Source organism: Sarcophilus harrisii, chromosome 2, assembly GCF_902635505.1.
Source record: "Sarcophilus harrisii chromosome 2, mSarHar1.11, whole genome shotgun sequence".
Lineage (NCBI taxonomy): Eukaryota > Metazoa > Chordata > Mammalia > Dasyuromorphia > Dasyuridae > Sarcophilus > Sarcophilus harrisii.
Genome location: NC_045427.1, coordinates 500,903,783 through 500,930,755, shown reverse-complemented (window position 1 = coordinate 500,930,755; position 26,973 = coordinate 500,903,783). Strand labels below are relative to the sequence as shown.

The 26,973-nt window shown below is 34.7% G+C and overlaps 1 protein-coding gene across 2 annotated transcripts in view; it reads right to left on the bottom strand.

Moving 5' to 3' along the window:
• Positions 1 to 26,973, bottom strand: part of GALK2 (galactokinase 2) — a 151,026-nt gene that overhangs the window by 28,079 nt on the left and 95,974 nt on the right. For both annotated transcript variants that reach the window (XM_031955172.1, XM_003755926.4), the window contains 3 exons: positions 14,520 to 14,618; positions 13,349 to 13,501; positions 5,849 to 6,059 (listed from right to left, as the gene is read on the bottom strand). In XM_031955172.1, coding sequence (XP_031811032.1) covers positions 5,849 to 6,059; positions 13,349 to 13,501; positions 14,520 to 14,618 — 463 coding nt within the window. The remainder of the gene's footprint in view (positions 1 to 5,848; positions 6,060 to 13,348; positions 13,502 to 14,519; positions 14,619 to 26,973) is intronic.

The window sequence follows — 26,973 nt, the reverse complement described above, 5'->3', positions numbered from 1 at the left end:
CCTTAAAACTAGATTATTGGATTGTGGATTCTGAACTTCCCACATTTTTGTTGGCAAATCTCTAGCTATGCAGTGAAGGCACAGTCCAATCTGTTTAACTCTGAAAGATTTACTTTCTAGGCACTATTGTCTAACATCTCAAGTCTAAGCCACTTCTTCTGATCTGAGGAAAACATGGAAAATGGGATCTTTCAGAATACTTCCAGATATACTATCCCATTGAGACTTTCAAAACCCTTTTTATCTTTCCTCAAACCTCCCATGGAAACTACCTTTCTATTTTACTAAAAATACTGAGGCCATTTACTTTTTCAGAATGTACTTTTGCTGCTTTTCTCATCATTCAGATGTCATATGCCACTATCTCCTCCTTTACTTCTGTGTCATATGTGTATCTCTGACAAGATAAATGCACATGAGATCCCTCATTCCATTCTATCTTCTTCAGAAGACTTCTTTTTATAATCCCCATTCTCACTTATCTTCATCTTTCTCTGCCTAAATGTTTCCCCAATCCCCACAAATACGCTCATATCTCCTCCATCCTCAAAAAAACCTCCCTTTTGTAGCTCAACAACTTGAGAACATCTGCAAAAAGTACCTCCCCTTTCCTCTCACTCTCCTAATTGTTTAGTCTGACTTCCAACCTCATTATTCAACTGAAACTGCTCTCTCTCCAAGTGACTAAGGATTGTTTAATTGCCAAATCTAAAGGTCTTCTCTTTCTTCTCTCTTCTTGATGTCTCTGCAACTTTGAATGTTGTCAATCACTCTAATTCTCTTTGATACTCACTTCTTCCTAGGTTTTGGGGACACTTTATGCTGGTTCTCTCCCTGCCTGTCTAACTGTTCCTTCTTAGTCTCCTTTGCTGGATATTCATCCAGGTCATGACCACTAATTATGGGCATCCCACAGGTATACAATACCATCATCAGCCCCCAGAGACTCAATGATCATGTCTGGCTAATGATTCTCACATCTACTTATTCAGCACTAACCCATTTGTTGGCCTCTAGACACACCTCCACCTGCCTTTGAGACATCTTGGTCTGGATAATCTAGAAACATCTTACACTTAGCAAAGGTGAATGTTGAAAACTAATTTTTCATGTATTTGGAAAATATAAAATACTATTTTTAAAAAAGATATCATCCTTAATATTACGTGATCTTCAAAGGGTATTATTTGGTTCAAATCTTTAGTATTCTTGATCCTTATGAGAAATCAGAGCTAAGTAAATGAGTGACAATTTAATTTTTTTCTTAGGGTGCAGCTAGAAAGCTTGCCATTCATTATTAATAATTATAATGCAATACCTTGGATATTTCTCCAAGAACCATCTATTCAGATAGCATCACATTTGTGTGAATAATTGTGTGTGTGTGTGAATAATAATAATCATTACTTTAGAAATCATAGGACCCAAACAGTGCAGTGTCCTTGGACCATAAAGTATTTGGAATCGTGGCAACTCTCATCCTGTTTGTCAAGACATGTAAGTAACAAGGATAGCTTCTGAACAGCCTAGCATGTCATTCATTGACAGACTGGGAAAGAGAAGAGCAGCAATCACATGTAAGCCTCAAAAAAATTGGCAGGTTGAATGGAACTTACAAATCACAATTTTGCATGGAGACACTTCCTACCAACCTTTCTCCTCAAACCCTATCTTTCCCAATCAATTCAACAAACAGAAATTAGGCACCACAAATGACATGGCTAAGTACTGAGAATACAATGATGACAAGAGATCCTGCCCTCAAAGAGTTTACAGTCAAATAGGAAAAGAAAGCTAAATGTGAAAATTAGGAAGCCTTTGATTCATATTTGGCATAGGTAGGAATTTTCATGGATGATGGAATGAGCCAAGGACAAAGCTAGACCAGAATATAAGTAATTAATAGGAAGAAGAAAAGTACCTGTGATTCAACAGTTATGAGTTTGTTTAATCTTTCTTTGCCTCCACCACTAATTATCAGTCTTCAGACAAATGTTTGCTGTGAGAGAAGCAAATCTGAAAGTTTACTAAGGTCCCAATGGAAGAGGGAGAGAAAGGACTAAGCATTTCTTAAGCACCTATTAAGTGCTTTACCAATATAAGCTCATTTGATTCTTATAACAACCCTATAAGTTGGGTGCTCCTATTATCCCCATTTTATAGTTAAGAAAACTGAGGCAGACAGAGCTTAAGTGATTTGTCCACGTTCACACAGTTAACAATAATAACTAACATTTACAGAATTTTCTATATGCTTTACCAATATTACCTCATTTGATCATCATAACAATCCTGGGAAGAAGGTACTTTTATTATCCTCATTTTACAAATGGGAACATTGAGGCAGATAGAATTTAAGTGATTTGTGTCTGAAACTGACTTTGAACTGACTTCTTACTCCAGCCTGATGTTCTATCTTCGGCAGCTCCAGTGTTGTACAGACTGTCAAAATTAGGAAACTTGTTCTATTTTTCTTGCTAATTTCTCTTGATTACAGGAAGGACTTGGGGTGGGTGGAAGATTTTGAAGCACAAGAGGGATACTACAAGGGAGGAAGTATACCTCCTGAATATAGGTGTTCTAAAACAGCACTCTAGTCACAGCTCTGCTCAACACCTCCTAGCAAATGCTACATGGTCTGACTTTGTCTATGTATCCCACTGCTCCACATCCTGGAGGGACTACCACCAACATAGCAACGTTATTGGTTGTTTTGGCAAGGAAGGAGCACCACAAGGTCTGCTCATCTGTGTAAGCTGTAGATAGGCTATGGAATGTGGGAGGTGGTTTCTTCTCCACTGAGGGTCCTGGTTGGGAATTTCTGGGGTACAAGAATAGCATCCACTCCTCTCAGTCCTGGCACATTTAGTATAGCAGTCCAAGTCAATGGCCAGCCCAGGCTGAAAAGTGTTAATAAAGCCTTTAGGGGGTTAAGTTGTTCAGGGCCCAAATCGGTGGATTCCCAATTACCATTGCTGTGACTATAAGCCAATTTAATATTTTCTTCTTTTTAAAAATATATGCCACAGATCCAGAAAATGCCTATCATGGTAACTGGAAAAGTGACAAATGGTTTTGTGGCAAGGAATTAATCTTTTTTTTAAGTGGAAGTCTGTTCAGATGGAAAGAATTGAGAAGCCCAGAAAACATGAAAAAAAAGGTAAATCAAAATGCTTTTTAGGAGCATCTTGAAAGGAATTATGTGGTCAATAATAAAAGTTTCTTCTAATAGATCAGAGACAGGAAGTTATTAGCTGGAGAGTCAGAGATCACTTGATTCAATTCTGTTCAATTGTTAAAGAACAAAAGGCATGGTCTAAAAGTGAAAAGTTGACAGAAAAACATTCAACAAATTCTCTTTACATCAGTTTTACTGAGAGGTTTGGAGCCTCTCACTCCCAAACTATCTTTTTTAATTGGAAAAATCAAACACTGGTAAGCAGACGAGATGTTCTAAACATAATTGACAAAGTGGAAATAAATAAATCACTGAGACTCAATGGCAGTCACCCAAGGATTCCAAAGGAAACAAGGCTGAAACTGCAGAAATGTTGGCCAATATTTGTGACCTGTCTTCATAAACTGTGACAAGAATTGGTAGACTGCCAATACAACTCCCATTCATAACAGGGTCATTCAAGGAAAAAAATAATCCAAACTATGTTTATCAAATAATGGGTGTTGAAAGCTATCTATGATGAACTGTACAAGAATTCTGAAAGCACTTGACTATTTCTTAAATACAACTCAGTTCACTACACTGTGACCAAAAAAGCTAAATACCTACAGGTTATATATCAAAGGATCAGTTTTCGGTGCTTTATAATTTGAATAAAATGACTTAGCAAGGACCTAAAGTGTACAAGGTGCTGAGATACAAAGATCTAGTAAAACTCAGATGAAATAAAAGTTCATTCAAGAAGTTTAAAATGATAATATAATGATACAAGACAATATCAGGCAAGATGAGAATAATGCAAAGTATTCCATAATGTTAAAGAAAAGGGGGCAAATTGAAATGAAAAAGTATAAATGGAAGCATATAGACAGAAAAGGGAGAGAGAAGAAAAGATGGTTGGGAAAGATTCATAAAGAAATTAAAAATTATGTTCACAAAACATGAATAAAAGGAAAGGCCAAAAAAAATGCAATTGTCCAAGAAGGAAGATATGAGAAACTAAACTAGGTTGTGGAATGGGAATAGAGAGAAGGAAACAGAGGAAATGACTTCATTAATGACTGCAAAAGAAGCACAGTATATACCTGGGTGTAAGATCAAACTCCTCTAACATGCATTTTAATCTACCCATTTTTTCATATTTTTCATATTTCCTCAATTCTTTTTATTTGAACATATTTTTTTTTAAAGAGTAATTCCTTACCACAATATCCTCTTCACTTTTACAGTTACCCTTACAAACTTTTTCTAGTTCTGTGGCATACATTTTTAAAAAGATCCTAGGCTTGATGAGGATCTTACTTAGTATTGCCTAACTCCTCAATGCCCAAAATGAATTAGTAAGTTTCCTAACAAGGGGGAAAGGGAAGATAAGGGGAAAGAATAATTTCCCTATGCCAGTGAAATCAAAAGTACTCTTCAAAAAACAAACAAAGAAGGCAGGCTTACAATTACATGAAAATTACATACTTAAAATTAAACATAAAAGTTTTTGACAACTTTACTCACAGAACCATAGCAACATTGCCCAAGTCTCATCAATAAATTTTCATGGTTCTCATGAAGTCTCTGCTTAGTGCTTTATATGCCACTACCACTTAGTTACTGCCTTTGCAGAGAAATTTCCCTTTGAAACCCTTAATAACTTGAAAACCAAATCCCAGAGATGGGGCCATGCAATCTCTTTACTGATAACTTGATGTGAGTTTCACTGTCTGTTGAAAAATGACTTATTTGTCTGTAGCCTTAGTTCTCTAAAGTCACTTCATCTCTTCCCAAGATGACCTTTCTAGCTTCTTTCCCTTCTTCCTATCTCTCCCAAAACCGAGAACAGCAGCTTCCTTCTAGAAGACAATTTCTCTTAGGAATTGTAGGAAGGAAGAGAAGTCTGGCAAACACTGCAAATGATGATTTGAAGGGCAAAATAGAAAGACTTAGCAGGAAAGACCAACTAAAAAGTTAACTGTAATTATCAAAAGCGGAGAAAGAAGAATCTGTATTAAGGCACGAGTGACAGGGATAGAAAGGAAGAAACAAACAGAGGAAATGATTCCAGCAATTTTTGTGCTTCAAGAAAGGCAACATGGTAAAGTGAGTAACAAGCTAGTCAACATGTCAAAAGATCTGTGTTTAAAACATGACTATAGGGTTAGCTCTACTAGCTACAAAGTCATGGATAAGAGCTGACAGTCTCAATTGGTCTTTCCTCCATCAAATTGACCATCTTCCATTTCCAAATTCAAGAAAGGGAATTGTACTCTCTTCATAAATCTATACCTTCTATGTCCATCTCTGGTTCTGGTGTTGCCAGACAAGATATCTAGGGAAATTAAAATATATCTAACAAATTTAACAAAAAGAGAGAATATGGGCCACAAGCTATGGTGGAAACCATCACCTGTCACAAATCAGTTGAGTATTCATGATTCCATTGGCTATAATAACATATTACTTGGGAGGTCCTGCTCTCATTGAAAATACTTTCTATTAGTAATAAAATGACCAAAGGATGGTTATGTGTGGGAGAAACAGGCCAGGCCAAGGAATTACATATTTAGATTTTCACTCCAGAATGCTTGAAAATTAATATATTTCACTTGGGAACTTGGGTTTTAATCATCTGAAGGAGTGGAAGCCACTCATTTTTGATTGGAGGTTCTCAGGACTTACCATCTTGAGTGTTCTTGCAAAGGATTGTGGTCTTGAGCTTCTCCAGGCTAATTTCTAGGTAACTGCAGACTTCTTCTGGGCTGTAAGGTTCTGAATGGAAGACTTCTTCCACTAGCAACAGCATTTCCTCCAGACTTAATCCTAGTGTGACCTGTACCTCCTCCAAGCATAGGGCTTTGTTCCATTCCAGGCCTTTGTATTTAGCCAGGAACTACAAATTCAAATCAAGACAATGATCAATTTCTATTCAGAAATCAAAAGGCCACGTTTTAATTAGCTAAATCCAACATGAAGATGAATTTCTTTCTGCTCAACCTACCCAAGCTCCCCACCATTGCTGAGAAATAGAGTGGGTTCAGATGTTTGGAATTTCCCATTCTTATATGACAGATGTTCAAAGACCAGAAATATTAAGTCTTTGTCCTTCTAAAAAAAAAACCTAATCTTTTATTGATGTTATGCCTGTCCCTCCTTTCCCACAGGGCGACTTCCATGGATAGTTATGTACTTTTAATCCCTAGGCAGATGATTTATCCTTAGTACACCCCGCCTCTACAACATTTACAGAAAACTAGTCCAACATGATCTGGGTCTGAGGGAGTCATGTCATCAATAATCTAGTTAGGACTTCTCCTGTTTACTAGATAACACTTGGAAGGTAGTTAATGAACTTGAATATCTGGATGTCTGGATGATATTTTAAATGAAAACTTCATTGAGGAATTTATGAAAAACCATTTTCATTCAACTAATGATAGGGTAAAGTTGTATATTCTCTTCTCCTCTGAGAGAGTACCCTAAGTTAAGCATGTACCAAATTCTTGGGACCAGCAGGAACTTCTTGGAAAGATTTTTTGGGGAACCTTCAAACCAGGGTATGCTCTCTCTTTCTATCATTTTTCCTTAATCCACCATAGTTTATTCTCCTGGCCACTGCATGGGTCCCCTAAAAGGAGGTGCCACTCAAAAGAGGAGAAAAGGCTTGAGTTCAGATAGTCTCTTTTCCCTAATTCTTGGAATAGATACTAAGGCCAATCAAGCTTCATTTCCTGGGTCCAAGATATAACAAGGCCTAAGAAAATAAACAGTGAGAAGAAATAAGAAAGGAAAAAGGAGAAAACTCCATAAGGAAATGTGCAACTAATTTATTCTACTGCAACACCAATTATTAGATTTTCCTTATTCTGTGAAGGAAGCAGGGTGTACCAAAAGAGCTTTGTATTTTGGTTAAGACCATTAATTTCAAGGAAACATTAATAATAAACAGTTTTATTCAATGATACTTTTAAAAACCTCAGATTGTACATTTGAAAAGAGTTAATGCTTTTAAAAATGACCTGGGAAACCAGACAACAGTGTCTTTTGTTTTAACACATTTTATACCCCTTTTTAAAGCACAGAAATAAATCTAAAACTTATTCTAAATGACTTTGTTTTTCCCTGCTATTCCACTAAATCTGGCTTAAAGCATCTAATGTTTATAATGCTAATAGCAGGATGTTCATATAGCATTAGTTATTTGAATATTGCCTCCCTGTAGACTAAGAACTCCTCCAGGGAAGAGACTGTATTTTACTTTTCTTTTGTATCCCCAGCGCTTAACACAGTACCTGGGAAATAGTAGGACTATAAACTGAAAATATCAATCAGTTCCATAACATTTTTTCAATGCACTTTGCATACATTATCTCATTCAATTCTCATTAGAACTTAACTAAGCATCATTACTAGCATCATCACCCCCATTTTACAGATACTAAAAAGGAAGTTCAGAGAATTTAACTGACTTGCCCAAAGATATTGCTCAACCAATCAATTGACAAGCACTTACTAAGTATTTAACTGTGCTGAACATTATTCTAGGTGCTGGAAATCTTCACGTTAGCTTATAAGTTAAACAGCTAAGCCTTGAGTACAAATATAACTATTTCCACGTCATAAATGAAGGAATTGAGAAGTGAATAACTTATTTTGAGCACATGGTTATTAAATAGCTGAGTTGAGCTTTGAGCTCACATTTTTCCTGTTCAAGTCCAATGCTTTTTCTTTTTTCTTTACCATATAAGGTCTTGTAATAGTTGCTGGTTAAATTCTAGGTTGACAGTCCCAAAGACTGACAGCCTGTCCCAACATTATGTCTAAATCCAACATAGTGAAATGGTAGAATTCAAGTTAATCAACTCACATAAGTTCATGCCACAGATTAAACCTTAGAAATAGTTTTGTCAAGTATTTAAATTTGGAAATAACCATGAAAAAACAAGGAAAAGCTTTAGAGAATCTTGGAGCGAACCTTGCCAAGAAATTTAAGCCTCTCTTCATTATTCAACACCCAAGTCCCAATTTCTAGTCCCCAGAAGTCTCTCCAGGGAACAGAATCCATAGCATCTGGGTATGTAAGATGCAAGGAAAATGGCTCCAGGGCTCAGTTTTCAAAAGCTAGCCTCTCCTTTCCTATGTGTGATTGATCTGCACACAGAGGCACTGACTTACAGAATTTCACATTCAATCCAACTACATCCGCAATTTGCTAATGGTTAGCCCAATTGTCCACTTAGCTTTCATCTGGAAGGTCCACACAGCCAATTTAGTGTGCATTTCAATTACCGATGAAATCTACCACATGCCCTCAACATCGACTGTAATTTCCTATGGGCAGCTGAGCAGCACACAATTCCAGGAGTGGAATAGGGAAACACAGTTGAGACCCTTTGAAATTTGGATCTGGAGACAGTAAGATGATTTACAGATGAGGGAAGCAAGGAAGGTTGCTGTTTCTCAAGGACAAAGCATCAGTGAAAGAGTTTGCCTCCTCTGGGTCCAGTGCCCCAACTGATTTCTTCTAAGTCCTTCTCCATTCAGCATTTGGATAAGGGAAGAAAGAAAGCACTCTTTTTCTAATAGCACAGATAAGCTGCCAACATTCAGGACCAATGTTATATGCCATGATGATCCAGATCTAAGCTCAGACACCTATAAGCTATGTGATCCTTAGCAGCTCATTATCTTTCCCAGACATTCAGAATTTCTTTATCTAAAAAATGAAGAGATTGACCTTAATAGCCTCTAAAGTCCCTTCCAGCTCAAGCTCTAACCCTAAGATTTAAATCTACAAAGGACCACAAAGGCTATAGTGTTCCATGTTCTCATTTTTAAAGATGAGAAAATGGAGGTAAACAGAGGTTAAGTGACTTGCTCGTGGTCAGTCACACAGCTAGGATCTGAGGTAAGTCTTCCTGGTTCCAAGTTAAAGTGCCTTATACATTTCTCATTAATTTTTCCTTGTTGTTCATTCATTCATGTCTGACTCTATGGCTATATGGACCATACCATGTCAGCTTCTCTGTATCTTCCACTACCTCTCAAAATTTGTCCAAGTTCATGTTTGTTGTTTCCATGGATTATCTATCCATTTCATCTGCCATCCCCTTTTTCTTTTGCAATCAATTTCCTTTGTAATCAACACCAGGATCTTTCCCAATGAGTCTCATCTTCTCATTATTGGCCAAAGTATTTAAACTTCAGCCTCAGTATTTGACCTTCCAATAAACAGTTTTGATTTTTTTTTTTTTTTGGCTGAGGATCTTGTCCAGGGTCACACAGCTAGGAAGTGTTAAATATCTAAGAATTTGAATTCAGGTCCTCCTGACTTCAGAGCTGAAGTTCTATCCACTGTGCCACCTAACTGCTCCCAATTAATTTCTTTAAGTACTGAGGAATTTGATATTGTTTTCCAAGTGACTCTCAAAAATCTTCTCCAGAACCACAATTTGAAGGCATCAAATCTATGCCATTCAGCTTTCCTTATGGTCCAACTCTCAAAGTTTCCATGGTTTTTCACCATGGTTTTCATTCTATGGAACTTTGTCAGCAAGGTGATGTCTCTGTTTTTTAAGATGCTGAATGGATTTGCCATAGCTTTCCTTCCAAGGAACAAGAGTTTTGTTTTGTTTTTTTAATTTCATGGCTGCAATAACTCTTTGCAGTGATCTTTGAGCTCAAGAATATAAAACTGAAACTGCTTCCATTTCTTCTCTCTCTATTTGCCACGAAATAATGGAAGCAGCTGGCAAGATCTTAGTTTTTTTATGTTAAGCTTCAAGCCAGCTTTTATATTCTCCACTTTCATCCTCATCAAGAAGTCTCTTAATTCCTCCTTACCTTCTGTCATCAGAGTGATATCATCTACATATCCAAGTATATTTTTTTCCTAGCAACCTTAATTCATCCAGTCATTTTGTATAATGCACTCTACATATAGATTAAATAAGGTAACAATATCCTTATTGTACTCCTTTTGCAATCTTTATTCCATGTTAGGTTTTTGTTTTTGTTTTGTTTTTTCCTGAGACAACTGGGGTTAAGTGACTTGCCCAGGGTCACACAGCTAGGAAATGTTAAGTGTCTAGGCCAGATTTCAACTCAGGTCCTCCTGATTACAGGACTGATAATCTATTCACTATACTATCTAGCTGCCCCTCATGTTAGGTTTTAATTGTTGGTTCTTGACCCACATGCAAATTCTTCAGGAGACAAGTAAGATCATCTTGTATTCTCATCTCTTTGAGGTCTTGACACATCTTGTTGTGATCCCCATAATTAAAGGGTTTAGTACAGTTAGTAAAGGAGTAGAAGTTTGTTTTGGAACTTCCTTGTTTTCTCCATAATTCATGAATGTTGCCAATTTGGTCTCTAGTTCTTCTGGCTTTTTGAAAACCAGCCTGCTCTTCTGGTAAACCTTGGTTCACACATTGCTAAAGCCTACTTTGCAGAATCTTAAGAATAATTTTGTTGGCATATGAAAAGAGCACAACTGCCTGACAATTTTAACACTCATTGGCATATTACTTCCTTTAAGATCCTTTCTAATTCAGTGACCATTATTAACCTTTCCAAATTTGTTGGCACATTGAGTGCCATACTATAACAGCATCATCATTAGGATTTTAAATAGCTCATTGGAATCCCATCACTTCTACTAACCTTATTGAAAGTAAAGCAAGACCACTAGATTTAATTCTCTAGGATGTCTGGCTCTAGATCAGAAATCATACCATCCTACTTTCAATGTTGTTAAGAACTTTCTTTTATATTTATTCTGTATATTCCTGCCACTTCTTATTCTCTTCTGATTCTGTTAAGTCCCTATCATTTGTGTCTTTTATCATGCCCATTTATACATGAAACATTCCCTTAATATCCTCTAATTTTCTTGAAGAGATCTTTTGTGTTTTCCATTCTATTGTTTTCTTTTGTTTCTTTGCATTGCTCATTTAAGAAAATTTTCTTTTTTCTCCTTAATTTTCTCTAGAATTTTGCATTCAATTAGGCATATCTTTTCCTTTTTCTTTCCTTCTTTTCTAAACTATTTGTAAAGCCTCATCAGATGATCATCTTTCATTCTTGCTCTTCTTTTTCTTTGAGTTATTTTTTCTTGCTATAACCTCTGAATTCACACCCAAAGAGTTATAAAATTGATTCTACTACTATTCATTAATTTCTTAACCCATATCCTACTAGTAGAAGGGTCCTAACATTGATTTTCACCAAAAATGAAAATGGAAGACAGAAGTTTAAGATACAATATGGTGTTTTGAAAAGAACAGTTTTGTTGGAATCAGAGACCTGTATTCAGATAACCCTAACTCTGAACTGTACTAGTTCTGAATGGGACCTAAGGCAAATCACTTGTAAGATCTCTGAAACTTCTCAACTTTATAGTTGGGTAGTAAAAGAAGAGGAGTTCCACAGTTCTGCCTACCTCTCAATATATGATCCTAATAATGAGTCAAATCCCTTGTTTAAACCCATGAAGGGAGTCACTGAGGAAGTTGATTTCAGAATTCTAAAGCCAATCTTCAAGCTCAATGTGTCCCACACTAGTTTTTAAATGTTATTAAATAGAAACTAGTCAAATCTCCTTGTTTAATTAGGAAAGAGCACTACAACTAGTTTGTATTCCGTTTCCCCTCTAAAAATCCTTCAGCACATATAGCAGTTAGATGACAGTTTCTGAGCAATAGACCTGAAGTCACAAAGACCCAAATTCAAATCTGCTTTCGGTAACTTACTATTAGCTGTGTAACCCTAACTCTGGGGGCAAGGCATTTAACCTCTACCTCATTTCCCCCAACATCCTACTTCTGCAGAATTATTGTGAGGATCAAATGAGATAATATTTGTAAAGTGCTCATCATAGTGTCTAGCACGTAGCAGGCACTTCATAAATGTGTGTTCTCTCCCTCTCCTACTTATTAAGCAAAAACCTTTGCAATACAATCATATAAAAGAAGTTTAAGATGTGATCCCAGTTATACAACAGCTTACTAATCAGCTACTTAATAAAATATTAATTCTAAAATTGAGCACAAAACTAAGATAAAGAATTAAGGCATTCTACAAGGGTTCAATAATGTCTGGATTTTTGTGATTTCTCTCTTTCTCTCTTCTGTGCTTTTTCCCCTACTCCTTTACCACTACTTATGATCTGATGTCACCAGGACTTCCAATAAATGAAATGATTTGCATCTCACCCAAGACTTTTAACTTCCACCTGACTATCCTTGATTAATCCCTACTGATAAGGATAAACTAATACTTTAGTAGATCCAAAAGTTCACTGGTATAGGTACTGACCCCTCCCTCCATCAATATAGATCTCCTTAAAGAGCTACTCAAGAAACTGAAGGTCTTTCCCTGGGTCTTCTAATGTTTTATGGACACCAGAGCAATACTCCAGATATAAATATATACTTTTCTTATACTTATCTGTATACTTCCCCATGACTGGACAACTTTCTTCTCTGATAAGACATGTCTTTAATGTAATATTTTGTATGATAAAAATATCATTTAGATATATATATATTTTTTTTTTTTTTTAAAAAGAAACAGGCTATTAAAAAAAAACTCACTATCAGGAAAAATAACTACAAACCTTCAAAGAGCACTACAAATGCCTTTCAAGCATAAATTTTGCCTGTGAAGGGCTTTTACACAGAAATTCTACACCCTGTTCTGAGTAATCTCCATCTCAGAAACCAGTCAACAAAAGTCTATGATGGCTGTCTACAAATCATATTAGAAAAAGAAACTGGAATGGAGTTCTATTGGCTGGGCTCTGGTGACTGGGAATCTCAGCTCTTTCCATTCTACAGGAAATTCTACATTCTAGGGATATTATGGAGAGCCAACTGTGACAAGGCAGCGGAATAATTTTGAGAGAGTAGGAGTTGAGGAGAGGAGCCAGGTTAAGCTCAAATAATATTTGGAAGTGCAAGGATGATGATTAGAATGGAAAGCTGATGAGGAATGCAAAAGAACAAGTGGAATTTAGTTCCAACACTTCATCCTCCAAGTGCAACATCCTACTTGTACTTTTAGTAGCATTACACAAAAATATGTGACATTAGAGCAATTGGGACTACAGGGAGTGATAGAAGCAACAACCCTATATGAAATCTGCAGCACAATTTGCCAAGCATTCACAAGGTATGTTACCTTCGCAGCCAGTCGACACTCCATTACCCGAGTATTGAAATGAGAAGTTGCTGCCTTGTTCATTTCAACACAACTGTTAGCAATTACAAAACTTGTTTCACTTGGAAGTTGAACATCAGTGGCTCTCAGAGGATTAAACTCTATTAACTTGGCCTTTCAAAAGAAAAAATGGCAGATTAAAACCTAGAAATGATTCAGGTACACAGTCAATACAAAAAAGATTCTTTCAAAGTCTTCTGCTAACTACTCAGATTGGATAAACCAAATAGCACAGCTACATGTAGTTCAGAACCATTGTTTTCAAACTTGCCACTTAGGTCCTCTAACTGAAAGCTCAAGCAATATCTTATGCCATAGAAAATCCCCTATACTTCTTTGCCTGGAGCTTTAGAAATCTGAATTCAAGCAACATATTTCAACAACATATACTAAATAGAAAGGTGTTCTTGAAGAACAGCCAAATCTGTAGGAAGTTGATGCAGTACTGAAAACTGAAAAGGTTTAGAAGAAATATCTGCATCTATTTTGGAAGTGGGCAGTTTCTGGACAGCAACCAAAAACTTCTATTCTGTTTGAGGGAGCTGATAGCCAAGGGGAAGTGGCAACCAGCATAGGAATCTACTTCTGGCTGACTGTCAACATTTTCTTCCCCACAGCCTAGGTCTTAAAATGTTTATAGAAAGAAATATTACTAAAGAGCAAATTATAAAAAGCGAGGTTATGAATACATGTGGTAAAGGAACTAACATTTGGGTTTAAAAACCAACAAGGGAATTTGGAAGGAATATGAGATGGAGAAGTTTAGGGAGTTATTTCAAACACAGAGAATTGAGAAATCTCTTACACAAACTGGATGATGAAAGAAAGTGGGTATAAAAGAAAAAGATAAAAGACCAAATGGGAAAGTGAACTGAAATATGATCATGAAAGTATAAGGGACATTAAGAAAATAGTGAAATAGATCAAAAACTTAAGAGATAAGCTTGTGGTACTGTTAGATAAGTATTGAGAGTGAACTTGAAAAAAAAATGGTGTTGGAAAATGTTTAGAGAAATCTGAAAGAGTAAGTCTGATAGAACTTGTCTGTGACTAAACATTGTGTATATGTCAATACTTTCTTCTCTATGTGGTTTCTCACAGTTGGTACTTCCAAATGATCACTATCACCTACCTTTCCTTCCTCTCCAAGAAATGATATGGACTGATCCATGCCTCCTCCTTCAGTGCCAATATAACGCTCACTCTTGGTACAGATTTCTGCCAGTTCTACCTGGGGATAAAAATGAGCTTATATTGAAAGAGTATATATAAGAAATACACTTTTCCCCTTATGTATAAGAACTTCTTTTTTGTTTGTTTGTTTCTTATTCCAATAAATTTATTTTCTTTTTTTTTTATAGTAACTTTTTATTGACAGAATCCATGCCAGGGTAATTTTTTTACATCTTTATCCCTTGCACTCACTTCTGTTCCGATTTTTCCCTCCCACCCTCCACCCCCTCCCCTAGATGGCAAGCAGTCCTATATATGTTGAATATGTCCTAGTATATCCTAGATACAATGTATGTGTACAGATCCAAACAGTTTTCTTGTTGCACAGGGAGAATTGAATTCAGAAGGTAAAAATAACCCAGGAAGAAAAACAAAAATGCAAACAGTTTACATTCATTTCCCAGTGTTCTTTCTTTGGGTGTAGCTGCTTCTGTCCATCATTGATCAATTGAAACTGAATTAGGTCTCTTTGTCAAAGAAATCCACTTCCATCAGATTACATCTTCATACAGTGTCATTGTTGACGTATATAATGATCTCTTGGTTCTGCTCATTTCACTTAGCATCAGTTCATGTAATTCTCTCCAAGCCTCTCTGTATTCATCCTGCTGGTCATTTCTTACAGAACAATAATATTCCATAACATTCATAATGTAAGAACTTCTTAAACTATTCTGTGGAATCCTGGGATTCCACAAATCCCACAAAGTGCACACAGCAAACACATCTATCTTGTTCTCTATGTCAATTGTGCAACATTGTGTGCACATTCAGAAAATCATTAAAAATTAGTCTAAACTAATCACTTGGGCAAAAAGTTGCTTCTTAAGTGTCTAGAATCAATGATATATGTACAAAATGCATGCAATACAGTACTTTTCTAGCAGTGTATATATAATATAATCAGCGTCCATTTTATATTATTAATTTTGTGAAGGTTGTAGTTATGATTTTTGAACTAATGTCCAATGTAGACAGTATGAAATATAAAAGATGAAAAGAAAAAAACTAAAATGATCATCAAAAATCTGACACTGAAATGACATCTACAAACTTTATCTGCATATTAAACATTAAAATAAATAAGTAATAAATGAATTTAATAAAATAAGCAATATATGTTTAATAAATGTATATTGAATTGAACTAAATTGAAAAACAGAATAATGAAAAAATAATCTTCAATTTGGCTTGATTTAATAATAGTTTTGTTTTACGTTATATGTGATACTAACTTACACTTTAAAGATTCTAGATTTTAATTCACCTCTAGAACTTATTAGATAAAGAATTTTTAATCTAGAGTCCATGACTGTTTTTTTAATTTTATAATTGTATTTCAATATACTTGATTGTTTTGATAATTCTTTGCATATTATTTTATGCATAGAAAAACACTATTCTGAAGAATAGTACTCACCAGAATCATCAAAGGAGTTGATGACTCAAAACAAGTTAAGACTCCCTTCACTAAATGGTCTTTGAGAATGGCTGTGCCTAAAACATTCTTCCTACCACAGTGAATCCAATGATGATGTCTCTCCAAACTTAGCGAGGCTGGTCCTACATCAATGAACATATAGTACACCCTGATGGCCCACAAATGAAACTGTTTTAGCTTGGTGGGATTTGCTAAAGATCACATTCTGCTCTCAAAGTTTTCAAAGGTTAGCTCTGCACCAGGCTGAAGCACCAAGGAAGGCTTTCAGTGGAAGTTATTCCAACAACAACAAAAATAGTTCTTTGGGAACTCTGGGAGATGACTATGAACTACTACATAGAATTCCCAATTCCTATTTTTGTCTGCCTGCATTTTTTATTTCCTTCACAGGCTAATTGTATACTATTTCAAAATCCGATTCTTTTTGTACAGCAAAATAACTGCTTGGACATGTATACATATATTGTACTTAACTTATACTTTATAATATTTAACATGTATTGGCCAACCTGCCATCTGGGGGAAAAGGAGGGGGGAAGGAGAGGAAAAATTGGAACAAAAGGTTTTGCAACTGTCAATGCTGAAAAATTACCCATGCATAAATCTTGTAAATAAAAAGCTATAAAATTAAAAAAAAAAAAAGAATTGAAGAAATAAGAAATCCCAGTATTTCTGTATACTGAAGCTGGGTTTAGACAGACACATTTCCTATGATAAATGAAGCTTACATCTAAAGGGAGCCATATAGGATTTTAAATGACCAATTTCAGTACAGCTAATTGTATCTGTTAGATAGACAATAGAATCGACTCATTAAGGTGGCCAAAAAACTAAAACTTTTTAACTATTCTTTTTTTCTCTAATTTTTTTCCAATTTTATGTAAAAAACAATTTTTACATTTAAAAAATTGAGTTCTAAATCTCTGCTTTGTCTTCCTCTCTCATTAAAAGGCAAAGTGTCATACAAAAAAAAAAAAATAATTCTTTGGTTACAACAAAATTAAGATACTTACAAGCACAATATAGGAAAGACCCAAAGAAAACCCTGATTTTTTTCCAGCAACAACAGGAAGAATTTGAGAAATTATAAAAATTGCCACCAAGCACTTTATAAGATAACCAACACAACCAATACTGTGTCTAATTATAAATTTGTATATAAATAAGTTTTTTTTTTTTTACCAAAAATTCAATACTCACTTCCATCTGCAATGGACAAGACTTTTAGAAAATTATCCTCTTTACACCTTTAATTTCATTACAACTTGGTAATATTTGTGAATTGCATACATAACCTGACAAGATTTAACCTTCTATAACCCAGAATAAGCAATTAACAAAAGAAATTTTCACCAGCATCAGATAGCTTTATTTTTGTTGTAAGAATTAGATATCATCCTGCTCTTGAAACCTCTTAAGCTTCAGGTTTTCTGTCTAATATGTGGTAAACACCATCATCATTATCATTTATTTTAAAGCAAACAACATACTATACATGATATTAGTTCAATTTTTCTTCATTAGCAACCTCCTAAAGATACAACTGGTCACTGCAGTGATCCAAATTCTGATCAAATTGACAAACAGATAAAAAGAAAAATATGATAGTGGACTATGAATTGATCCAACCATTCTGGAAGGCAAATGGGAATTATGAAAAGAAAGTGATTAAAATGCTTATACTTTTTGACTCAAAGATTCTACCCATTTGCCAAGGATGATAAAATAGATAAAAAGATAATGATAAAAAGAAAGCTCTCGCTCTCTCTCTCTCTCTCTCTCTCACACACACACACACACACACACACACACACACACACACATTAAATACAAAGGTTTTTCTGTACTATTTTTTTTCTATTATAAGATATGGCTCTCTGGAAAGGGGAAGGAATTATCAGGAAATGTATGTTATATAAAGTTGAAAAAAATCCAAAAAAAATTTTTTTTGTCTTTGTTTTAGGGATATAGTCATTTTTATTTTGGAAGATGGTTATTAAAAGAAAGGTGTGATATCACATATGATTTCATTAATTCTGGACTGAACTTGCTATCCATTTGAATGATTATCAATGTTATATGCACGAATGTCAAGTTCTATAGGTTGTGCCTAATTTTGTGTCATGGCATTCTTTATCTGTTTGCTCTTCTTGCCCTCATTCTTCCAACTTCCACATAAATAGTTAGATCAAACTCTTTGGAATGATTATGAATCTTAGGAGACTATCAATTTTCCAGAACTATTACAATAAACATGTCATCCATAAACAGGAGCCTCTGAAGACCTCACTATGAAGAATTCCTAACTTTCAAGCTACATTGGATTTTCTTTGATAATCACAAATACTTTGATTAAGTATATATATATATATATATATATATATATATATATATATACTATATATAAATATGTATGTATTCTATCCTCTGTCCCATTTTATATTTTATATGATATTAATGGAGGGTCATCAAACAAGTTTATCTAAATTATGTCTTTAAAGGATTTTGCATAATTCTGGAATATGCATGGGCGACACCTTGTGGCAAACATACCTTTGAGACATTAGCTTTATAGAGCAAAAATAATTTTCCCAATAGTCAAGAAATAGTGACTAAAATGGGATCTTACATTTTTATATCTTTTTAAATTGTGCATTGGTGTAAATATCTACGATTGAATATTATAGGATGAGCTCTCTAGGCATGTTTTAAGTTATTCTCATAAAAAAATTATATAGTTAGGGAAAGCCTGTACTAAATAGCCTCCTTAAGTCCCCTCTAGCTCTCAATTTATATTTTCAGCATTCCAAGTATAGATATAGGGTAATGTTCTTTTAGTCACCTTTTGGGGGATAATAATAAAATCCAAGCATCTTCCACAACTTTGATATATTATCTCTTTCAGAAACCTTGAAAATCAATCCCCCAGCATCTTCAAAACCATACTGACTTGAGCAAGAACCTGTTCTGTATATACTTGGGATGGTTCAGTTTGACTATCTCAATTTTTTTTAATCCTTGAGGGTCATTTATATATCTTCCATATCAAGGGTTTGTAATTTTTTGGGGTTTTTTTCCCTTTGGAGGTAGATATTAAATACTTCTAATAGTCTGGTAAAGTCTGTGGGTCCTTTCCTAGAAAAATGTTTTTAAATACATAAAATAGAATGCATATGGTTAAGAAAGAAAGAAATTCTATTTAAATAATCATTTAAAGTTCGTTCATTGACTCCAGGTATATAACACCTGCTCCAGAACATACATTCAAGAACATGATATAAAAATGTAAGCAAGATGGCTCTCATGGAAAAAATATTTACAGATCTTTTTCATCCATTTGTAGCCCTCCTTGAAGTTTCATCTATAAATATCTATAGGATGACATTGGCTAACTTTTCTTTAAACTGTTTTTTTTTTTTTCCTTCATTGCTTCTTGCTGTTTGCCTCATAAAATGAGGCAAATCCTATTCTCTTCCAAATTACTTTACAAACAAATTTACATTCCAAACAACTATTGCTTATTGTTATCAATATACCTGTACCTGGCAAGTAGGTCAAGGCAATCTTTCAACTTTCTTGGTCTTCCAGTTAAAATTATTGATTCATGGCACTTAAAATTCTATATGACTAAAGGATTATCAACTGTGCATACCCTTTGATCCAGCAGTGTCTCTATTGGGCCTGTATCCCAAAGAGATCATAAACAAGAGGAAAAAGACCCATATGTGCAAAAATGTTTGTGCCAACCCTTTTTAAAGTGGCAAAAAAATGGAAACTGAGTGGATGCCCATCAATTGGAGAATGGCTGAATAAACTATGATATATGAATGTTATGGAATATTATTGTTCTGGAAGAAATGATCAGAAGATGATTTCAGAAAAGCTTGGAAAGACTTGCATGAACTAACACTAAGTGAAGTGAGTAGAACCAAAAGAACATAGTACACAGACACAAGATTTTGTGATGATCAACTCTGATGGACTTAGATCTTTTCAACAATGAGGTGATTCAAGGCAACTGTGATGGAAAGAACATCCACATCAAGAGAGAGAACTATGGAGACTAAAGGTAGATCAAGCATAGTATTTTCACTTTTTGTTATTGTTTGCTTATTGTTTTTTCTTTCATCTTTTGATCTGATTTTTCTTGTGCAGCATGACAAATATGTAAATATATTTAGAAGAATTGCACATGTTTAATCTATATTAGATTGCTTACTGAATATGGAAGGAAGTGGGGGAAAAGAATCAAGAAAAATTTGGAATACAAGGTTTTCAATACATTTAATTAAACATTTGTTTAATACAAGTTTAACATGAAAACTATCTTTGCATGTATTTGGAAAAGTAAAAACCTATTTTAAAATTCTGTATGAAACTATTATAGTCACTGTTCACGTCCTTCCTTCTATTCATTTCCCCTTTTTCTAAATCAATAATTTGTTACCAACATAAGGTTGGCATTTTTAATAACAGGCTATATTTTTGCTCATTTTTATTCTTGTTTCTACTCTTACATTAATCACAATCTTTGCTTAAATAAGTCAAGGATTTGACACTAGTACAGAATTGGTGATGACTCATCATTGGTAATAAGTCATTTCCCATCTGTTAAACTACAATCAATTTCTTTTTTGTTTTTGTTATTTTCTTTCCTCAAAGAAAGCTGACTTGATATCATGACTAAAATGCCATTCTAACAATTATATGGCCAGAATGTAATGATCCAGTTAGTCAAAAAGAAAGACTAAACAATGGGAAAACGGGGAAAGGGGAATTGAGAAGGAAAGAATAAAATTATTTCTATTATGAGTACAAAAAAAACTACAAAAGAACATACATAGCATCCAAATGCATATTGAGAATAAGGAATCATGTAGTTGGCACATAAAAAAGCTACCTACCCCAACTGAAATCTGAAAACAGAAGCTATTAAGACACTTCACAAAAAAATATTAACATGCAATAAAATAAGTCATATTTATACACTGCTTTTAAGTTCATAAAATGTTTCCTTAACCACAGCCCCATAATTCTAACAAGCATATATGATTACATATGTGTAATAATCTCCATTTTCTAGACAGTGAAACAAATGCTTCAAAAAGCTAATTGATTTACCCATAATTACACAAATATTAAGTTTCCAGGGCTAAAATTTGAATCCAGGTCTTGTGAATTCATGTCCAGAATTCTTCCTACTCAGCTGACTAAGATGAAAAAAGAAATCCTTTTCCTTCCCATTTACATCCCTAAACAACAAAAGCAAATTCTAGGTAGCCATATGATATGAAAGAATCACATTAAAAATATAAAAGATACTCAGAATTTTCTTTCAATTCAATTAACATTTTTAATTATCTATTACAATTCAAAGAATTGTGACGAGCAATAGTGATATAAATAGAAAACTAAATTACTCCTGTCACTCTTAAATTCTATAAGGGGAATAACAGGCATACATATGATATTTCTATAAGGGGAATGACAGGTATACATGTGAGTATAATATAAAGTAAGGAGTGAAAGGAGCAAAGGAAAGATTCTAAGGACATCTGAGAAAAGGATAACACTAAATGATGAGGAAATCAGGGAGTACTACATGGAGGAGGTGGCACTTGAAATGATTCTTGAAAGAAAATAAGAATTCTAAGAGGCAGAGATGAAGAAGGGGTACATTTTAAGACTGGCATAAAAGAAATACATGTTTTTGGCAAAATCAAATTTGGACTCGAATCTATATCCTAAGGGAGACAGAAGTTATATGAACTGAAATAAGATAACCACATAAAGGAGTAATAGGGAACAGATAATACTAGCAAATTGGAAGGATGTGAATAATGTTACTCCCCACTCAATCCAAAGGATTACAGTTAACAAAAATATAGTGATTCTCACATTGCTATAATACAATGAATAGCTTGCAAAAAAAAAAAAAAAAAAAAAAGTTGATTCACTTAGTACTCACCTATTATTTAAGTTTTATCAAATGTTGTGCAATAAACTCCACATTAATAACAAAAAATTGTTATAAACACATTAAGAAGAGTGTGGAAAAGAAATCTTTCTGAGAAAACACCAGGAAAAATTCATTTTTCCATTAAACCCTGGACCCAACCGAAAGCCTTTCAGCAAGAACAAAGGCATCTTTCTCTTCCTATGCAGGTGAGGACTTTAAGGTGACCTGGAAATATCAGGTCTTTCCCCACTGTACTGCTTATGACAGATTGAGAACCCTGGGGCAAGAAAAGTAAAACTTTAATAAGAGAGGGCTTGCTTCCCTTCTGCCCCTTGTTCAGTTATTTTAAACTTTGTTTAATAAAGGAAATGGAATTCTCTCCAGCACCCCACCTTCTGAACCTATATTAATTACTCAAAGATGCCTATGTTATTCAAATTTCATCCAAGTCCTACTCCACCCTAACTTCTCTTCCAAACAATATAATCTGAGGGTCCTTTAAGAATGCCTTCACAAACCTCATACAAAGTTGTTTCCCAAAATTAGAAGCCAACAAACTACAGTTTCTTGTTCTGGCTCTTTGCTCTACCAGACACTCCTCAACTTTAAAAGGAAAGCTACTAAAAGCAGTTAACATGGTTAGCACCCCACTTCCAGGGTCCCTTTCTCCCTAAGAAAAATGGAAAATTACCTGAGGTCAAGATGGATATTTAAATAAACAACAATTATCAGCCAGGCTTGGAAAATCAGAGTGAATACCAGAGTTAAATTAATCAGGGAATGAAGTACCCAATAGTACTGAAGTTTTTATATATAATTGGTGTTTATGCTTAAATGGTCTCACTAAAGTGATCACTTATGGTTCATATTCATTAGACATTTTAAGTTGGAATTTTAGAATTTATCAAACCCAATCCCTTCTTTTTATAGATGAGGCAACTGAGATGTAGGGAGGTTTTGTATATGACATACCCAGGGGTGGTTGGCAGTAGGATAAAAGGTTGTAGGGTTTGGGTTTTTTTTTTTTTTAACTATAATTAAACAAATAAGCACATGACACTTTTTTGTATTCACAAACACCTAGAGCGATTCTCACACTACAATGATCTATCAAATGATATCTTACCTCAATGTCAGGCCAAGGATGTAACAGTTAATAAAAGTAGCTTTGCCAGCACAAGTCTAGATCTTGTAAAGAGTGTCACTCATTGACTAACTTTAGGCTAGTGTTGATATGAGCCTCTGAGGTCCCTTCCAACTTGAGATCAAAGACCCTCTGATCTAATCACTTCTCTAAGAATCCAGATAAATTGGCCTACTCAATTTGTCCCTAAAAAATGGAGAAGGGTAGAGCTTGGAGAGAATACTAATTACTCAACAAAGAAATAGGGGCATGATTACAACCTCTTAAGACCTTGGTTTTTTTCAGACTCTAAAATGAGGGATTAAAAGAGGCTCTTAAATCGAAGATCCATAAATGTGTTTTTTTATTTATAATAATATCCAAATATAATCATTTTCTTTTGTGATCCTACACATTTTATTTTATGTATTTAAAAATATTATTCATCATTCACAGACTTCACTAGACTCTACCAAAGGGATCTATCTCACACAAAAAAGTTAAGAACCTCTGAACTATGAAAAGGAAAGTGGCCTACCCATAATAAATCTAAAACTGTATTAAAAATGACAATCACCAAAACTATCTGGCACTGGCTTCTTTAAGAAATACAGTGGTGGATAAGTGGAAGAGGTTAGATACACCAGACACAGTGGGAAATGACTATAGTAATCAAAAGTTTGATAAACTCAAAGACTCTAGCTTCTGGGACAAAAACACACTACTTCACAAAAATTGCTGGGAAAACTGAAAAATACTATGGCAGAAACTAGGCATATATCAACATCTCATATCCTCCACCAAGATAAAGTCAAAATAGCACATGATTTGGAAATAAAAGGTAATACCTTAAGCAAAAGACTTGAGATGGAAAAGACAATCCACATACAGAGAAAGAATTATGGAGTCTGAATGTAGATCAAAGCATACTATTTTTACTTTTTGTTTTTTTCTCTCAAGACTTTTTTCCTTTTGCTCTCATTCTTCTTTCACAACATTACTAATGTGGAAATATGTTTAAGATCATTGTACATATATAACCTTTATCAGATTACTTGCTGTTTTGGAGAGGAAAGAAGAGAGGGAGGGACAAAGGGAGAAAAATTTAGGACTCAAAATCATATAAAAATGAATGCTGAAAACTATCTTTACATGTAATTGAGGGGAAAATAAAATAATAAGTAGTAGGAGAAAAAACCTCTGAATTAGATGATCTGAAAGTTCTAGGTTTATATGTTCCTTTGTACACAAGAAAAGAAGGGCTAAAAAATACATGAAGGAAGATATGGTGGGAAGATTGATAGAAAAAGTGGTGGTGAAAGGAGTATTTAGGAATCAATTTAAAAAACCAGATACATTTTTTGGCAAAGAAATATTTCATGAGGGGATGCCATCCACAAACAAGAAAGCTGTGGAAAACGTCCATAAAATACAGTGCTTTTTCATTTTCAGTTAAAAGCAGTGTTCAATACAAAATAGCTCTAAGCATCAAGAAGTTGTTGGGTTTTTTTTTAAGTATACAACTTCAATAACTTTGTTATGTTTAAATTCACCCTCTTTTCCACAGATAATAGGCTCTTTACTATTCTAATTCTCTGGGGGTATACTTACCCCCAGGTTCAGACTCTTAAATTCAACACACCTTTATCAAATACCTGGTGCAATCTACAAGAGACTCAAGTTCCTATTTTTAGATTGGAACAATCAGGTGGGACCCAGCCAAGAACGGGTTACTTCCCTCATAGTGCAGCTCTTACAGCAGTTACCAAAAAGTTACCAGAGTTTAATTCTGTTTGAGAACATGGTCAATGTCCAAGTTTCAAATTGCAGGCCCCCCTGGGTATATGCTGAGAAAGAAGCCTTTTTTTCTCCACAGGTCCCCAAACCACAAAGATGATGTCTCCCTTGTGTTTGCATTTCTTTTTCCTTTAAAGCTGATGAGGTATTCTACCTCAAGATGAGCTGTCAAGGGACACTGTGAGCCAACCCGGAGACATCCCAAAATAGGCACAGAAAAAATTATGCTTGTTTCTTTGGCCCTGAAAAATTAGTCTGGAGTCTGATTCTTTTTGTACAGCAAAATAATGTTTTGGTCATGTATACTTATTGTGTATCTAAGTTATATTTTAATATATTTAACATCTACTGGTCATCCTGCCATTTAGGGAGGGGTGGGGGTAAAAGGTGAAAAATTGGAACAAGAGGTTTGGCAATTGTTAATGCTGTAAAGTTACCCATGTATATATCCTGTAAATAAAAGGCTATTAAATAAAAAAAAAAAAAAGAAAAAAAGAAAAATTAGTCTGGAGACCAAAGAATAGGCCCTTTTTTACAAAAGGAATATGGAGTACAGAAGAGACAGAGAAAAGGTTGCAAGAATTACAGAAGAAATGGGACCTAGAAAGACTCAGCCAGTGAAGATGAAAGTACCAGAGAATTGATCCTAAAAATCTGCTGATTCCAGATGCAAAAAATCTATGATACCCTTTGACCCAGCAGTGTCTCTACTAGGCTCGTATCCCAAAGAGATTATGGAAGGAAAGGGACCTACTTGTGCAAAATTTGTGGCAACCCTTTTTATAGCACCTAGAAACTGAAAACTGAATGGATGCCCATCAGTTGGAGAATGGCTGAATAAGTTTGGTTTATGAATGTTATGGATTATTATTGTTCTGTAAAAAACGACCAGCAGGATGAATACGGAGAGGCTTGGAGAGACTTACATGAACTGATGCTAAGTGAAATGAGCAGAACCAGGAGATCATTGTACATGGCAACAAGAAAACTATACGATGACCAATTCTGATAGATATGGCTCTCTTCAACAATGAGGTGATTCAAACCAGTTCCAATTGTTCAATGATGAAGAGAGTCATCTACACCCAGAAAGAGGACTGTGGGAACTGAGTGTGGACCACAACATGGCATTTTTGTACTTTTTGTTGTTTACTTACATTTTATTTTCTCTTATTTTTTTTTCCTTTTTGATCTGATTTTTCTTGTGCAACAAGGTAACTAAATGCATATATTGCATTTAACATATTTTTTTAACCATGTATAACATATATTGGATTACTTGCTATCTAGGGGAGATGATAGGGGAAAGGGAGAAAATTAAAACACAAAGTTTTGCAAGGGTCAATCCATGCGTACGTTTTTTAAAATAAAAAGCTTTAATTAAAAAAAAACAGCAACACAAAAGTTCTCTTTGAAAATGAATTGAGGGGCAGCTAGGTAGCACAGTGGATAGAGCACGAGCCCTAAAGTCAGGAGGACCTGAGCTCAAAATCTAATCTCAGACACTTAACACTTCCTAGTTGGATGACCCTGGGCAAGTCACTTAACCCCAAATGCCTCTGCAAAACAAATGAATAAATAAAGTGAATTTGAAGTATCCTCCCCAAAAAAATCTATGCTAAGGAAATATCACATAAAAACATACATAGGGAACTCACAGGAGAAATGGGCTGAAAGACAAAGACTTCTTATCTTGATAAACCTTTGCTCAGTTTTACCTACCCCTGAGATGTCCTTATTACCTTTTGCTCATCCCCCAAATACTATAGCTACCTGTTGTCATTCTATCCATCCATAAAGGCCCAGCTTAAACAGCTACCTTCTCTGTGGAGATTTCCCTGATTGCCTTAGCTGGAACTAGTTTTCCCTTCCTCATCTGCTTATATCACTTTATGGTAAATATGTGCACTTAGATTTTAATTTCTAATGTAATTCTCCAATTAATTTCTAAATACAATGTATCTTTATATATAGTTTATGATAGCTCTAATAGACCACAAATTCCTTGAGAAAAAGAGCCACATCGGCAGCCC